Source organism: Panthera uncia, assembly GCF_023721935.1.
Source record: "Panthera uncia isolate 11264 chromosome B2 unlocalized genomic scaffold, Puncia_PCG_1.0 HiC_scaffold_24, whole genome shotgun sequence".
In the NCBI taxonomy this organism is placed as follows: Eukaryota; Metazoa; Chordata; class Mammalia; order Carnivora; family Felidae; genus Panthera; species Panthera uncia.
In genome coordinates this window covers 104,394,238-104,410,531 of record NW_026057580.1, presented here as the reverse complement: position 1 = coordinate 104,410,531, position 16,294 = coordinate 104,394,238, and the positions used below count along the sequence as shown (strand labels likewise).

The window sequence follows — 16,294 nt, the reverse complement described above, 5'->3', positions numbered from 1 at the left end:
GAATTGTTGAGTCACCGTATTGTACACCTAATATACCATTACAAATTACGTTGGAATTAAAATATATTTATTTTATAAATATTATAAATACTACTTTAAAGTAAATAATATATTTTACTTGAATTCCTATATATGCGGGAAACAGAGACAAGTGCTGCCAGTTAAACTATGATACGATGCTTTTTTATCACAGAATTAACATTTACACCGAAATGACTTTTAGCCTTACTTGGGTGTAGATTCCGTCGCATTCCCTCTTGGGCGTACATAAAAAGGAAGCATACGGGAAATCAAAGCAATGGCCACTAAGTCACACCTGCCGCCCGTAAGACATCATTTTTTAAAGATGCCTTCCGTTTTCAGAGATGGGAAAGAACTGGATCTTAAAATTGACAAAATGCATCAATGCATCATTTTAAATAAGTTTCTGGAAAGGTTTCCCGTTTATTTCATCTTTGTCATTCTCCCAGGATTCATGGAATGAAACACCCTGAATCCTGGCCTTATTCTCACCAGGCAGTGGTGTTTTGTCCCTCAGAGTATATGGCGTGAGCTACTCGAGATCGTTGTACGTAGTTTGAGAGCTGTTTTCCACATTCTCCGTAGAGATTGGCTTGGAGAGAAGTGCTCCAGGATTTCATCACCTGTGCATTTCTCGTAGCTCAGCAGCCCTTATTCAGGAAGCCAGCAAAATAAAAGCCCACTCATCGGGAGAATCCAGGCAGCGCATGTGAAGCCTTGAGTTTTCCAAGAAGTGGGGTAGAGAGATTCTTCTATCCTCTTCTCTGGTAACAGAAGCAGAATTTGATACAGCAGATTATAATCATATCAAAACTCAGAAGTTAGAGTTAAATATATTTAGGTTTGTGAGCAGTTTCTATAGAGTCCTACTGTCCTTATCCTAAGTTTTCTTCTCTTTATAATAAAAGTGCTTGTGTATTAGTAAAAGGAACATGGTAAATCTCTGATAGATACATGGCAAGTTACATTGGGTGAAAACTTAAATCCAAATTATGTATAGTATTATCCAGTTTGTAAAACAAACAAAAATAAATATTCATCTTTATCTTGATATGTATCGTACTACAAATATATGTTTATATGTGCACACGCATACATGAATGTATGCACAGGAAAGGTCTGGAAGGACACAGCAAAGCATTCGCAGGGCCTGAAGGATTTGAGTTGTGTTTTAGGGTAAGAGGGCTGACTACTGTTTTCTGAGTTCTTCTCTAGGGCTTTTCTTTTTTATAGCGAATAACCATTTATGTGTTATTTCTATGCCTTAAATTTTCATTTAAAAGTAAGCTTAGGGCTCCTATGCAAAAAGGTAGATATTGAAGGATGTGTGTGTGTATACTTGTCCAGTGTTTGCACAAACACTGGAAGAATAAAGCTAACATTGGTTACCCGTTATGGGTGGGAGAAAAGGAAAGAGGGATAAGAATAGGAGTGAGATTGATTTGCCAGTGTACCTTTTCTGTCATTTTTAAGCCACATGATTACCTAGCCACACACAAAAAAAAAGTGTATATATTGTAAAAATTTTTAATGAAAACAGAAAAAAGCTCAGAATGAAAGCAAAATGAGGGGATTTTTTTCTAATTACTTCATAAATAATATTAAAGATTGAGGTAATTTGGTTGCAGATTTTGAAATTCTTATGTAAATTTTTTTTTATTTACATGTTTCTCAGAAACACAGCATTAACAAATGTTTTCATAAAGTACTAGGTAAAAAGAAATAAAGTAGAGACTGTGATTTTTCATTCAAGGTAAAAAAAGTTTTATAATTTCTGTTTTTTTAAGACACCGTATAAACTTGAGTTCAGACTTCTTGATCACTCCCGATTTCTACTGGGACAGAGAAAACCTGGAACAACTTTATGATAAAACTTGCCAGTTCCTTAGCATTGCTCGTAGAGTTAAGGTATGTATTTTATGCTTTCACTGAGAAAGACACAACACTGTTTATAATTTGTGTGACTGTGTGAAGAGAAATTTGAAATTTAAGTAAATGTGTTTCACTGTTTGGGAGAAATACCTTGTTTGACTTGTATTCAGATCTCCAGATTTCCCCTTCCCCATCTGCTGTGCACAGTTTCCAGAAATTTTCTTTATTGCATCAAAGGAAATTCTGATACTTGCTCTGCAGACTAGATGAGATAAGTGAGAGTTTGGAGGCCTACCTTTCCAAGCTCTCATCAAGTCTCAAGCAAGAGTTCTTGGGTCCCAGAACTGTGTTGGTGGCAGCAAGAAAAGAAATGAATTCAAGAAAGAACCTTCCAAGACAAATCAAGTAATTGATAATGGGAGGCCAGGGAAAGGGAAGAGTCAAGGATGACTGATGTTTGCCTGCCAGTGCCCGGTAGAAACATGGCAGTACCTAGACAGGTGGGGTCAAGGGGAGTGGAGGAGTGAAATTTAAGATATGTTGAGGGGCACCTAGGTGGCTCAGTTGGTTAAGCGTCCAACTCTTGATTGTGGCCCAGGTCATGATATCATGGTTTGTGAGACTGAGGCCTGAGTTGGGCTCTGCACTGACAGCCTGGAGCCTGCTTGGCTCTGTCTCCCTCTCTCTCTGCCCCTCCCCATGTATACGCACTTGCTGTCGTTCTCTCTCTCTCAAAGTAAATACACTTAAAAAAAAAAAAAAAAGATACATTGAGAGTACGGGGCAAGAAGCCATCCAGTGAGAACCATCACGTAAGCATTTAGAAGCAAAATGAAGCAAAACTGAGAAGACATAGGCATCAAGAGAATGATGGGATGGGTGGAGGTGGTCATGATAGAGAGAAACGACGTGGGGAAGGAGGGTGGAAAAGAAAATGGATGTTTTGCGACATACGCACGTAGTTCTGTGACCTTTTATTACATTGACGTCCACATGACCATGTAGTGCGGGGATGCAGAGCTGTTGTGTCACCAGAGATCTTGTGCTGCCCCTGCTAGTCACACCGCCTCCCCTCCCCCACCATCCCTAACCCCTGCCCGTGAGTGATCTAGTCTCCGTAATTTTGTCATTTTGAAAACGTTACGTGAATAGAATCGCACGGCATGCGACTTTTAAAACTGTTTTCACTGAGCATAATGCCTTTGTGATCCATCCGAGTTGTTGCCTGTATCAGTCCCTGCCCTCCTGTGCATTCCTTAAAACATTTTTGGGGATTCCATTTTGGTTTATCTATCTGTGTATTTTTTACTGTGTCTCTCAGCACAGATATTTAGTGGTTGTTCTAGATACTATATTATACATACATAGCTTATCAGTCTGCTGGTTTTGACATTTGACTAGAGTAAGTCAGGTGTAGAAATCTACCACCCTTTGCATCCCTTTACCCTCCACCATTTACAGTACCATTGTCTTAACTGTTCCGCAGACATTGTGACAACTCCATCGGTGTTACAATTTTTGCTTCAGCCGTCGAATGTAATTTAGAAAACTCAGGAGAAGGAAATTCTATTGCATTTACCTCTACTTTTGTTCTTTCTGTTGTTCTTTTTTTCCTTCGTGATGTTCCAAGATTTCTTTTAGTCTTTTCCATTTCACAAACATTCTTTAGTTATTCCTTTAGGATAAGTCTGCAGAAACAGACCCTCCTAGTTTTCCTTCATGTGAGACTGTCTCAGTAACCCCCCCCCCCCGCCCCGCCGCCCCCAGCTCTAGGGTTCTGGGGTGACTGTTCTGTCAGCACCCGAAAACTGCCATGGTACCTAGTTCCGAGCTGCTTGGTTTCTGATGAGAAAGCCCGAATATAAGCTCCTTTCCCGTTCCCGCACACATTCAGGGCTCTGTTCGCTTGTTTTCTGTTCTGGTTTGTCTCTGTCATTTGTGTGGGGTCATGTCCATTGCTCTGCCTTAGAGGTCACGGATTCTTTTTTTTTTTTATCACCTTCATTCTGCTCTTGAGCACATCGCTGAATTTTTTTATTTTGCTTATTGTACCTTTCAGTTCTAAAATTTTCGTATGATTCCTCTTATGTTCTCTCTTTGCCGAGACTTTGGTTTTTGTTTTTTTTTTCTTTTTTTTCATTTGTTTCAAGCATGTTCATAATTGCTTATTGAAGCAGTTTCGTGATGACTGCTTTAAAATCCTTGTCAGATAATTTCAGTATCTGATTTATCTTGATGTTAGTTATCTGTGGATTGCCTTTTCTCCTTCCCTCCAGCCAGTTTAGCACCTTTAATTTCCTTCATTGCCTAAAGGGTTATGTTCAAGTGCTTTTGCTTTCATATACAAGGACCTTCATGTTTCCTCCTCTTTTTCAGTCTTCTTTCCTACCACTTCCCCAGTGCATCCGATGCCCAGTCAAAAATAAATGACTTACAACTTCAGAAACCCACCATGGCTCATTGAATGTTATGGCAGCTCTGGTATCTACATATTTTCCCCCACACCAGACACTTCCCCCTGAAGAACAACATCGAAGTTGTCTGTGTAGTTGTCACTGACCTGTGTAGTACCAACTATAGTTGTCCCTGAACTTGCTACCACCTCTGTCTGTATGGGCGTCTTCCAGCACAGGTGAGTAGAGGTCGCTGCCAGTGGTCAGGGCACGAGGCCCACCCTAAACCGTGTTGCTTTTAGCTACCGCGAAAAGATTGATCATTGATACCATAAGATTCGAATTTCAGTGGCCTCCAATACGGTTTTAGGTACTAAGTCTACCTAGACAGGATCTGGCAATCCAGATGTCTGGTCTGACATGAAAAACATTGGACTTGCATAGCTGTGGACTGTGCCTACAGGCTGAAGGTCCAGGGGCTATAAAAGGGATGCCCAAAGCTTTACAGAGTTGAGGGCTCTCCTGTGGTTATACTCGTTAGCTACCACTGCGAAAAACTTGTTGCAAACCTGAGTGGCTTCAAACAGCACTTACTGTCCCAGAGTTTGAGGAGTCCGGAATCCGGGTCCGGCTCAGCCCGGGCCTCCGGCTCTCACGAGGCTGCAGTAATCTCCGGGACCAGCTGGGAAGGCGAACTTCCTAGTTCACCCCTGTGTCGTCGACAAGATTCAGTTCCTCCCAGGCCGTTGGACTGAAGCCTCAGCTCCTCCTGAGCTCGTGGCCAGAGGCCTCCCTCCGTTCCCGGCCCCGTTGTCTTCTCTGTAGAGCAGGCAGCCTGTTTCGTCTGGGCGAGCGGGTGAGAGGAAGGGGGCAGAGCACCTCCAAGACAGACTCAGTCTCTCATAGCCTCGCCAGCAATTACAGCCTGCTTGCTTTTGCGGTATTTTTGTCAGACACAAGTCACAAGGGGAGCCCACGGTCCAGGGGAGGGGACTGCACAGGGGTGTAAATTCCAGGTGACAAGGATCTTTGGGTGACGTCTTAGAAGTCTGCTTAACATAGACTTCAGGTTTTGAAAGAGAACGTTTTAGAAGCCTACTTGGTAAGCGCTGTGACCCACGTCATCCTCTTGCTGCTGCGACTTCAATGATCCCCTGCTTCAGGCCACCAAAGGCACTGCCAGCAAGCACCTACTGCTCCCACGTGCAGGATCCTCCGTAAGCCAGCTGCCGCTGCCACTTGGCTTGGGCAAGAAGGATGATAACAGACTAACCATCTGATCTCTAACCTGGAACGTGGCCATTTTTCTGTGTCTCTTCTCACTATTCAAGATGGAATTCTTGGCATCGGGTCTACAACCGAGGACACCTTGAACGAAGAATACCTTGACAACCAAGTGGACAACCAAATGGTCAAGTGCAAGCATAAAACTCTCAGAACAGAAGGGCTGTGTAGGCTCGTCCCCCTCTACTCGGAGGATGCTGAGCGTACTCTTTCTTCCAGTAGCGAGGCCGGTTTGAGATTGAGTCTCTCCGTGAAAGGATTGACACGTAACCACTGTTACACAGCGGCCGTTGGGAGAATCCGCTGCTAACCCAGTCTCTAGAACCCTAGACATGTGGAGAAAGCCCTGTGCCGTGCCAGCTAGACAAGGCACCAGTCCCTGCGGGTGGCTGTATTTATAGCTCCAAGATTTAAAATCTCTTGAGAAGAAGTAAAACAATTCATTCACAGACAACAGGATCTTGTATGTAGAATGTCCTAAAGAATCTACAAAAAAGCTAGCTACAAGAACTAATTAGCGAATTTCTCAAGGTTAAAAAATCCAGGGTCACTATATAAAAAATTAACTATACTGCCAATGAACAATTGGAAAATGAAATATTTGAAATACCATTTACAATATGGTCAAGACTTCAGATTATATAGGAATAAATTAAAAAGAAAAGATCTGTACCCTGAAAACTACAAATGTTGGCTGAGAAATTAAATGAAGACATATCCCATGTATGTACAACAGAAGATTCAGTATTATGAAGAAGTTACTTCTGGAAGTTACCCTGTAGATTCCAACTCAGTCCCAAGCAAAATGCCAGCAGGCTTTTCAAAAATGTATTTTAGAAGTAACAAGCTGATTATAAAATGTAAATGCAAGGGGCCTAGACTAGCCAAACCAACGCTGAAGAAAGGACAAAGTTGTAGGACTTTTATTATCTGATTTTAAGGCTTGCGGTAAATCAAGCTACAGTAATCAAGACATTTGACTCTTGGCATAAGAATAGACATATAGATTAATGGAACAGAGTAGATTTCAGAAACAGACCTGTACACTTATAGGCAATTGATGTTTTTTCTTAGGTGATTGATTTTTGACAAATATAAATCAGCTCAACAAATGGCTGGGATAATTGGATAGCCATAAGTTAAAAAAAAAAACAAAAACTCTAGGGGTACCTGGGTGGTTCAGTTGTTTAAGCATCCAACTCTGGATTTCAGCTCAGGTCATGATCTCACTGTTTGTGCGATGGAGCCCCGCCTCGAGTCCCGAGCCAGGCTCTGTGCTGACAGCACAGAGCCTGCTTGGATTCTCCCTCTCTCTGCCTCTCGCCTGCTTGCACTTGCATGATCTTGCTCTCTCTCTCAAAGAAAAAAAAAAAGAACTCTATTCTTTACTTCACACACATGGATCAGAGACTTAAAAATATAAAAACTAAAATTATAAAACTTTAGGAATAAAAAATAGGAGAAAGCCTCCTGACCTTCAGGCAGGCAAAGATTTCTTAGGGAAAAAAAAATGAACCTTGGGGGGAAAACTTGGTCAAAACTAAAAACTACTGCTCCTCGAAAGACATTGCTAAAAAAAAAAAAAAAAAGAAAGAAAGAAAGAAAGAAAGACATTGCTAAGTATATGAAAGACAAGCCACAGGCTGGGAGGAGATGTTCTCAGTATGTATTCCTGACAGAGGACTTACCCAGAAAATCTAAAGAAGTCTTTCTACTCCGTAATAAAAGGACAGCCCAATTTTTGAAATGGGGGAGAGATTTGGACACCTCACAAAAGAAAATAATGCAAGTGGCCGTATGAACATGAATAAGATGTTCAGTGTCCTTGTTCACCAAGAAAGTGCAAATTAAAACTACAGTGTGAGGGGTGCTCAGTCGGTTAAACGTCCCACTCTTGACTTCAGCTCAGGTCATGATCTCATGGTTTGTGAGTTCGAGCCCCTCATCGGGCTCTGCGTTGTCAGGGTGGAGCCTGCCTGGGATTCTGTCTCCGTCTCTCTCTGCCCCTCCCCGCTTGCTCACTATATTTCTTTCTCAAAAACAAAAACAAAAAAACTTTAAAAACTACAATGTGATATCACTACACACCCATTAGAATGGCTAAAATTTAAAAGACTGATACCAGGTATTAGTAAGAATGGGGGGCAATTGGAATTTTCATTACTCGTGGAAATATAAATTGGTACAATGGCTTGGCAGTTTCTCATAAAACCAATCATTGTCTTACGAGAAGACTCAACAATTCCACTCCTAAGTATTTTACCCAGGAGAAACGAAAACGTGTCCTCTCGCTGTTTTATACACAAATGTTCGTAGCAGCTTTATTCATAATAGCCCCAAACTAGAAGAAGTCAGGTGGTGCCCATCAGTAAGTGAATGGATAAACCAATTGTGGTATATCCATACAGCGGAATACCACTCAGCAATAAGTTAGTTACTAATACATGCCACAACATGGATAAATACCAGAATCATTATGCCGAATGGAAAAAATCTAGACACAAAAACAGATGTGCTGTATTTATGGGATTTAGAAAGGCAAATCGAATCTGTAGTTACAAAAAGTGGATCATTGATTCCCTGGAGCTCGGGATGGGTGGGTGGATGGGACCTTAGTTTTTGTAGGAGCACAAAGGAACTTTTTGGGATGATGGAAACATTGCAGGGACAGTTGCAAGGATATCTGTTTGTCAAAAGTCTTCCAAATGTATAGTTAGAAAGGCTGCATTTTATTGTATGTAAATTATGCCTCAGTAAAGTTAACTTGAAAATAAAGTCTCTTATGAGAATTCTTTAATGACACACTAACGGAAAACATCAGTGTTGATGAGACAAACTTCACTGGGGGCAAATCGGAGAGCACTCAAAGTTACTGCTCTTGGGTATCTCTTTTTTCTCTTGGAATGGAGACTTCTGGTGGAATCATGATCGTTGTGATGGGGTCCAAAGCCATTGCCACCAAGCAGATGCAGACCTTCTCTGCCTCTTCTGATAACCAGCCTGCTGTGCTTAATTGAGTCAGTAAAGTGAGCAGTGACCAAGATAACCAGCTGCTTGGAAGCTTGAGCTCAGGCACACTCCCCCCACCCCATCCTGTCTTCCCTCAAACCACGGTTCTGTGATATTGATGCCAAAGGTGTCTTTCACGTATCCTTTGTGGACAGGAGTACCGGAAAGGAGAAACAATATCATGGTCACCAATTAGGAACGTGGTTTGAGCATATGGCTCACCGAAGTATCAAGATAAGGATGTCTTTCAAGAACTGAATATGAACACGGCATTCAACAGGAAAGCCAGAGTTGAAGATGAGAAATGTCAAAGGAGGGTCAGTAATGAAGACAGAAGTGCAATGAAATAATCAACTAGCTGGACAAGAATCAAAATGCTGAGAAGGAAGGGAAAACCTGGAGAGAGTGCCAGTGCATCATACTCTGTTAAACCAGGAGGGGTATCTCGGGGCTTCCCTGGGCACAGAGCTCCTCCCGTGGAGACACCATGGGAAGGTTGACTGTGCAGCCCAGAGAGCAGGTGGGGTAGGGTCCAGTCAGTCCCCAAATTGGAAAAGTCCCGGAACAGGTCCGTTCTGTGGCAGTTTTGTTTGTTTTTTTTAAATCTCGTACGAACTATATTTAACTACAGTACTACTGGCTTCTCAGTCCTTAACTGAGTACACAGGGAGGATGCATACGTTGCAGTTCATCAGAATAAGGGTCTGTTTAAATGTGGCACCATCATCTATCTCTAGCTTAAGTTCTTTCAAGTCGATGTGATTTGATTCGTTTGATGCTTTTGGGCCAGGACCATCTCTGGTTGCATTTTGCCTGAGGAGCCCAAAGGTCGCCTCCTAGGAAAGGTTTCCCATCGGGTCTGTGCCTCTGTGCTTCTGGAGTTCTTTGTACGTATGTCCCAGGGGCAGCACTTCACACGCTGCATCTGAGTGTTCTGCTCACGTGCGCCGACTGGGTTCCTGCTGAGGTCCCTCTTCCTGGTTTGTGGCCACCTTCTCAGTGTGGCCTCACGTGGCAGAAGGAGAAAGTGCTGTCCGGTGTCTCTTCCTCTTCCTGTAAGGACACTAATTCCATCGTAGGGGCCCCACCCTCGTGACCTCACCTCCACCTGATCACCTCCCAAAGGCCCCATCTCCAGATACCATCACCTTAGGGGGTAGGGCTTCACCATAAGAATTTAAGGGGGATACAAACATTGTGTAATACCAACAGTCCCTGAAAATTCACTTTAATTTTTCTTTAGGAGCTAAAATTCAAGATTGATTTTAATTATCTTTATAAATTACATATTTCTACCACATCTCTATTGGATTCTATGTTAGGAACTGGGGCAAGACAGCTAAAAGTAGAAGTAGCAATGTATTAGGGGGAAAGGGACTTCTATGAAATTGGAGCTATACTCGTGGGATTCCCCCTCCTTCCTTACAACACAGCAGCAAAGGGGATAGAAGCTGCTTTCCCCAAATATCTGAATATATGGTAGGCACACCGGAGACAGAGGGATGATTTGGCTCGTGGGCCCAGAGGGCAAGCAAGGTAGGTGGACTGGGACCTCTAGTAGGTAAATGCCTTCTAAGCATGGTGGCCACGTGGGTTTGAACTATATTCCATTGTATATAATGGATTTGGATGTTCTGTTTCTGAAAACTCCTTACATAGCAACTACAACGCGCATCAGAATTCCTTTGGTAACTGACAGTTTTTATGGAACTCTCCTCTCATTCCATTAAATTAGTCTCCCCAATAGCATAGGTGCCCTGTTACTACCACTGTCGTCTACGTGGCTTGATTGAGTCATTACAGCTAATTGTTCATCATCTCCCAGCCCCACTCTGAGCCATCTCTTTGGTGTCAAACCTTCCACGTGAGTTAGCAAGCATTCCTGAAAGTTCCCAAACTACATTTCTCAGGGTACTTTCTTAGCATGCCAAAGGCAGTTAAGACTAGTTATGTGAAGATTATTTAGAAGGAGATAAAAGAATTTAACGTTCCTTAGCGCGCTCAATGCAATGCTGGCACTGTGTGTGATACAAAAAAAAACCAAAAAAATTAAGAACCGGTGCTGCCCTTGAACAAGGTTTACAGTGTTCCAAGAAGACGTACAGGACAAAGAGAGTTAGTGGTGGTGTCACGAAGAAGCTGTTCCTTCTTCCAGTTTGTTGTTGGGTTTTTTCCCAGGGGAAAGAGTCTTGAGAAAAATCAGAGTGATAGGCACGAGATGTGCGGAAAGCCATCCAAAAAGTTGAGGGTGGAGGCGAAGTCCTTTCAGCCGCTATTAGGGCTTCAGTGGGGAAGTCGGAGAGGGGTTGCACAAGTGCAGTCGCGCCAGGAAAGCCAGGTTGCGGTGGGCCCCTCACCACACCGGTCCGTCGGCGGCCCCGAGTCCTGTCGCGGGTTCCTTCCGTGACTTCCGCGCCCATTTCTTCCTGACGATTTCCAAATAAGTATATCTGACCTCAGTTTCCTGTTTGCCTTGTTACCATTGCTGCTTCATCGCCTGCGAAATCCCACACGTCCTCCACACTCACGGATCTCCTAGCATCCCTCCGAGAGTCACTTCTGTGTGTCGCTGCCCGCCAGCGTGTAGGCTCCCTGGGGTCGGAGACCAGGATGGTCCTCTTACCCGTTATAGTCCCAGTTCTCGGCAAGGCCTCACCCAGAGCACATGCGCAGTAAATGTCTGTAGAACTACTCAGTGGTTAAGATGGCAGAATGCAACCCGTGGCATTCTCTCAGAGCACACTGAACCTCCCTGTTGTCCGTTTCAGCTCGTGGCGGGACCACCAGCCTCATCTCTCTGTCAGTCAAGCAGAAAATTGAAATGCATAGTGGTTTCCTCTTTCTGCTTCATTCACCCTCCACGTCCAGGCACACCATCCTGTCGTTTTGTCCTACGAATCCATTCATTGACGGATACTTCTTGAAAGTCCAGATGACAGGCCCTGGGCTGGTGACCACACTGGGGGGGGTGGGTGGTTACAATGCTGACGCCTCCCTTCTAGGCCCCACCTGTAACACTCCCGGACTGTTCCGATACCTTCTTTGCTGGACCCTTTAGCTGGAAGGCAGAGATGTCTCCTCTGCCCGGCACAGTGTAGTAAATACATTTGAAGACGGAACAAAGGACCCGCAGCGCCTACAGAATAAAATCCCAACGTTACCTCGTGGTGGAGTAGGTTTCTCTTGTGCCGTAACGAGTTGCCGCCAACTGGCTTACCGCAAACGCATCGGATTACAGCGCTGTGGGTCAGAAGTCTGACGGGAGAGTCACTGAGTCAAAATCAAGGTGTGGCAGGACTGCGTTCCTTTCAGGAGGCGCCCGGGCAGGAAAAGGCTTTCCTTGCCTTCTCCGGCTCCTACAGGCTGCCCACGTCCCTTGGCCTGCAGCCCCTGCCACACAGCAGAGGCGAGTTGGGGCCTCATGTGGCATCACTTGAAGCTCTTCTCGCCGTTTCCACCGTGACTACGCTGAACCCCACCTCCCCCAATAATCTAGGTTTATCTCCGTGTCTTAAGGTCAGCTGATCAGCAGCGTTCATTCTATATGCCATCGTAACTCTCCTTCTCCAGGCCGTGTGCGTAAGTCCCAGGGATCAGGGTGTGAATGCCCCTGGGGGATCGTTTTTGTGCCTACGGCATACGGTCTACGGTATCTCTCGCAGTTGGGCACTAACTTACCTTTTTAACCTCACTTCCAAGTATTTCCAAGTATCCAGCGTGCTGTGCGTCCATGCGGTTTCCTGTGTGACATGCTTTCCCCAGGCCCCCTTCCTGTAGCTCCCCGCCCTGTCCTCCCAGCACCTACCTGTTTAGGGCCCACTTCACATTTACCACCTCTGTATGCCATGCCTGTGTTCTCCCTCGTGTGTGCATGTAACGTGAAGGACGCTATAGCGAAATGAAGTAGGAAGCGTGCGCTAGTGGGGACTCCCTTGCACAAACCACGGGAAAAGTTTCAGCGCTGCTTTATCACCGTGTACTGCCGAGAAAAACCAGGCCGGAGTGTGGGAGCAAGGCATGCATGTCTCGCACAGACCCAAACGGGTCACTCGGGACTCTCTCTCCTGAGCACCTTCTGTGCCAGGTTGGCCTCCTCCTTGCCTCTCCGTGGCCTTCTGGGGAATGGGGGGAAACAGGTGTGGGGAGAGGGAATGTCCAAGTTGACATTTCGGTCTGCCTGGCAACTTCAAGGGATCGGGACAGGTGTCCAAGCTTTGACCAGCCGTGCGGTGAGAGAACTGGGCATTATGGTCGGCTAAGCCTGGGTCTTCTCCCCAGCTCTTCCACCCTGGGGCCTTGGGGAGGAGGTCTGGGGAAGGTGCCAGGTGGGTGCTGACATCATGACGGGCAGTATCGCACGGTTGAAACTCGTGCAAGAGGAACCCCCCAAGGTGGGGGGCAGGAGGGGAGGGTGCCGCGTGGACAGCAGAGGATTGTGAGGCAGAATGAAGTGCCTGACACCAGGGGACAAGGTGCTGTAGGGGCACCGAGGAAAGAGCAGGCTGGAAGGCTTTCTGAACACTGCTCAGGACCCCACCGTCTAAAATGCGATTGGACCACATGATCTGGGATAATGTTATCAAGAAGGCAGTGAACGGTAAAATGCTTACAAAGCTGTTGAACAGCCGTTTAGAATGAAAACTGATGCTGCGGGGGGGGGGGGGGGGGGGGGGGGGGGGGGGGGGGGGGGGGGGGGTGGGGGGGGGGGGGGGCGCGACGGCGATGGATCCTTTCTTGAATAATGAATAGTTGATGAAGACCTCCCTCTGTAGTACTAAGGAATGCTAAGTAGGGAGTAGATTCAAGACTGTCCATGGAGGGGCTAACTGTAGGGAGTGGGGATTAGAGATCAAACATCTCCACCCCAGGTGACTGGGAAGATAAGGACCTGATTGGAAAAAGGAAACCCAAGGCGAGGGATAGACTTGAACAGGATGTCAGTTTTCGTTTGAGAAACATTAAATTTGAGGTGTGGGCAGGAGACCCGGAAGATGTTTTATAGAAAGAAATTCAGTCAGAGAAGGGTGCCTGGGCGGCTCAGTCGGTTAAGTGTCCGACTCTTGATCTCCGCTCAGGTCCTGATCTCAGGATCACGCGTTCAAGCCCTGAGTTGGGCTCCTCGTTGGGCATGAAGCCTACTTAAAAAGGAAATTCAGTCGAAGAGACCAGCATTAAACATTTATATTTGGGAGTAGAAAATAGTTAAGTCTTTCCCAAAATGTGGGATACATAACACTTGTTCGAGAGATGAATTTAGGTGATACAAGGACCCTGAATTAACATCGAAGCAAGTCCGAGCAATTTCTCTCAGGAGAAACACTTAGTTTGGCTGTCGCGGTTCTCGATAGGCCGTCTAACGGATGTGACTCTCCCACTTCCCCAGGTGTCAGGCTCAGCCTCCTGTTGGCAGCATAGTTTCACGTCGAACTGTTGTCCATTTATGGCAGTGACCCTTTGCTTTTAAAATAGACATATTAAGCAGAGCCTTTGGAAATCATGTAATAGTGCAGCTGGAACACACACATCACATATAGTGATGGGGGGGGGGTGATGGTGGGATCAAGTGACCAAAGTTTAGGGAGCATCTACACAAACCAAAGTGGGTGAGATCGTGCAAGCAGAGTGCAGAGCTAGAAGACGAGGAGGACAAGATCAGGACTTAGGGAAATGCTATCTAAAAGCAAGAGGAGGTAGAGAAACCCCAGAAAAAAATGATGGTCAGAGGTAGAAAACTTAGTTCTTAGGGGAGAAAAAGTCAAAGGAAGTGTGTATTTCAAGGTGGCGTCAAATGTTTAACAGGTTTATAACCAAGAAAAGTTGCCATTTACCAATTAGGACATTTGGAGGTTTCAGGGGGGTTGTAATACGCAGCTTCTAAGGGCTGAAGAATAAACTGAGTGATGAGGTGGTGGAGGAAGGAAATGCCAGTTTAGTCAAAGGTGAAAGAAAATGGAAGAGGGTGGGGCCAGTGTCTTGAGAGAAGCAAGCCTGGGGATGAGCAAGTTTACAGACCAAGATTGAACAGCCAGTAGGAACAGGGGGGAAAGAAAGTAGGAAAGAAAGGAGAGGAAAGGAGGCACTGTCCTAAACATTTATACAGATGAGAAACTACATAATGTCCAGCCTGGAAACATGGTAAATGTATGCTTGAGTGTGGTCCCACGTGCTCTCATGATTAAGGCGATGTGACGCTCTGTGCAGAATCCTTATACATATGGCACACTGACACATTTCCATTAATCCCCAAACATGCATCTGTGAGGATGGCCTCAAATTTCCAGACCAGATCCACACCACCCCGTAAAGTTATCAAAGGGAAACGATTTTTTAAAGGTTTCCAGATTTTCCAACTTCCAAAAGAAGGTGAAATACAGAGATTAGGGAGGTATAACTACCAGGAGTCACATCCAAGTCTTAGATTCAAAGACTCTGAACCCACCCCAACCAGCCTGTGGCGAGGCATCGGAAACCAGGACCTCTGCAGTTGAGCACTGAAAGCAGTGCCATCTAGTGGCAAGTATGCAGCAGGTCAAGTGGTCAAGTTTGGGGGGATGGGCAGCTTTAGTAGAAGGTAATGGTTGTTTGTCATCTTCAGGCCATGTTTTGGCCACAAAGCATGTTCTGACCACAGAGCATGTTTCGGGTTTGCCTTTCTTAACTGCTAAAAACCCAAGGGCAGCTACCAAAAGCTAGGACTCCAAAATCTTGGGCTGTAAGAGCTCCAGTATGCAGAGTACTTCTGCAGTCAAATCCGTGCTTTACAAAATGTCTCTAGAGTCACAAGAGGCAGGGAGGGGAGAGGCCTAAGGAACAAGAGTATACCTATTTCTAGCCTTTAGAATTTTGAGATGTGACCCTTTTCTTAGGCCTGTTGAAATATAAGTACAGGACACTTCCTAAGATTTTTCTGATGCAGGTCATGAATGAGAAACTTCAACACTGCATGGAGCTGACCGATCTAATGAGGAATCACCTGACTGAGAAGAGGGCACTCCGCCTGGAGTGGATGATCGTCATTCTGATCACCATCGAGGTAAGGATCTTTTCAAAATGAAAATAAGGGTGCCTGGCTGACTCTTGCTGGAGCGTTCAACTCAATCTCAGGGTCGTGGGTCTGGGCCTCATTTTGGGTGTAGAGATTACTTAAAAAAATAAAAATTAAAAATCTAAAAAAGTAATAATGTGACATAGAAAATGATAGTGGAGAAGAACATGGCTTTGTCCTAATTACTGAGTTTATTTGGAAGTGAGGCAAGTTTCAAGTGGCTATGGCAATATTGCAAATGCACCAAGTGTGATTTTTGGAGAAGTTCCATTTTTAAAGACAGCATTTACAGAATGTTCTAGCTGCAAATTTATAGGCCCTTTGCCTCAGATCTGCAGCTTGCCACATGGGAAAGACTACAGGAGCATTTTTCATTAATCACAATCTTGGAAAGTCATTTAGTTTGTACAAATGATTTGCTATGAAATTAATAAATCTCATTTTATCACCCTAAGGTAATGTTTGAATTGGGACGAGTATTTTTCCTGATCAAGTGATGGCCAAAGAAAAGCATCAGTGCAAGGGATATTAAAGTTCTGCAATCAAAAATAAATGCTCACTGTTGGGGGAATCTCTTATTTAGTAGGTATTTAATTTTTTTTAATCAAAAAGTTGTGATCTTTTTTAGCTCCTAAATGTATTGCTGCTTGAATAAAAATTATGACAAATC

The 16,294-nt window shown here is 44.7% G+C and overlaps 1 protein-coding gene across 1 annotated transcript in view; it reads left to right on the top strand.

Moving 5' to 3' along the window:
* Positions 1-16,294, top strand: part of RMND1 (required for meiotic nuclear division 1 homolog) — a 45,812-nt gene extending 29,518 nt beyond the window's left edge. The window contains exons 10-12 of the mRNA XM_049653059.1: positions 1,809-1,929; positions 15,496-15,612; positions 16,080-16,294. Of these exons, the coding sequence (XP_049509016.1) occupies positions 1,809-1,929; positions 15,496-15,612; positions 16,080-16,121 (280 nt within the window). The 3' untranslated portion in view covers positions 16,122-16,294. The remainder of the gene's footprint in view (positions 1-1,808; positions 1,930-15,495; positions 15,613-16,079) is intronic.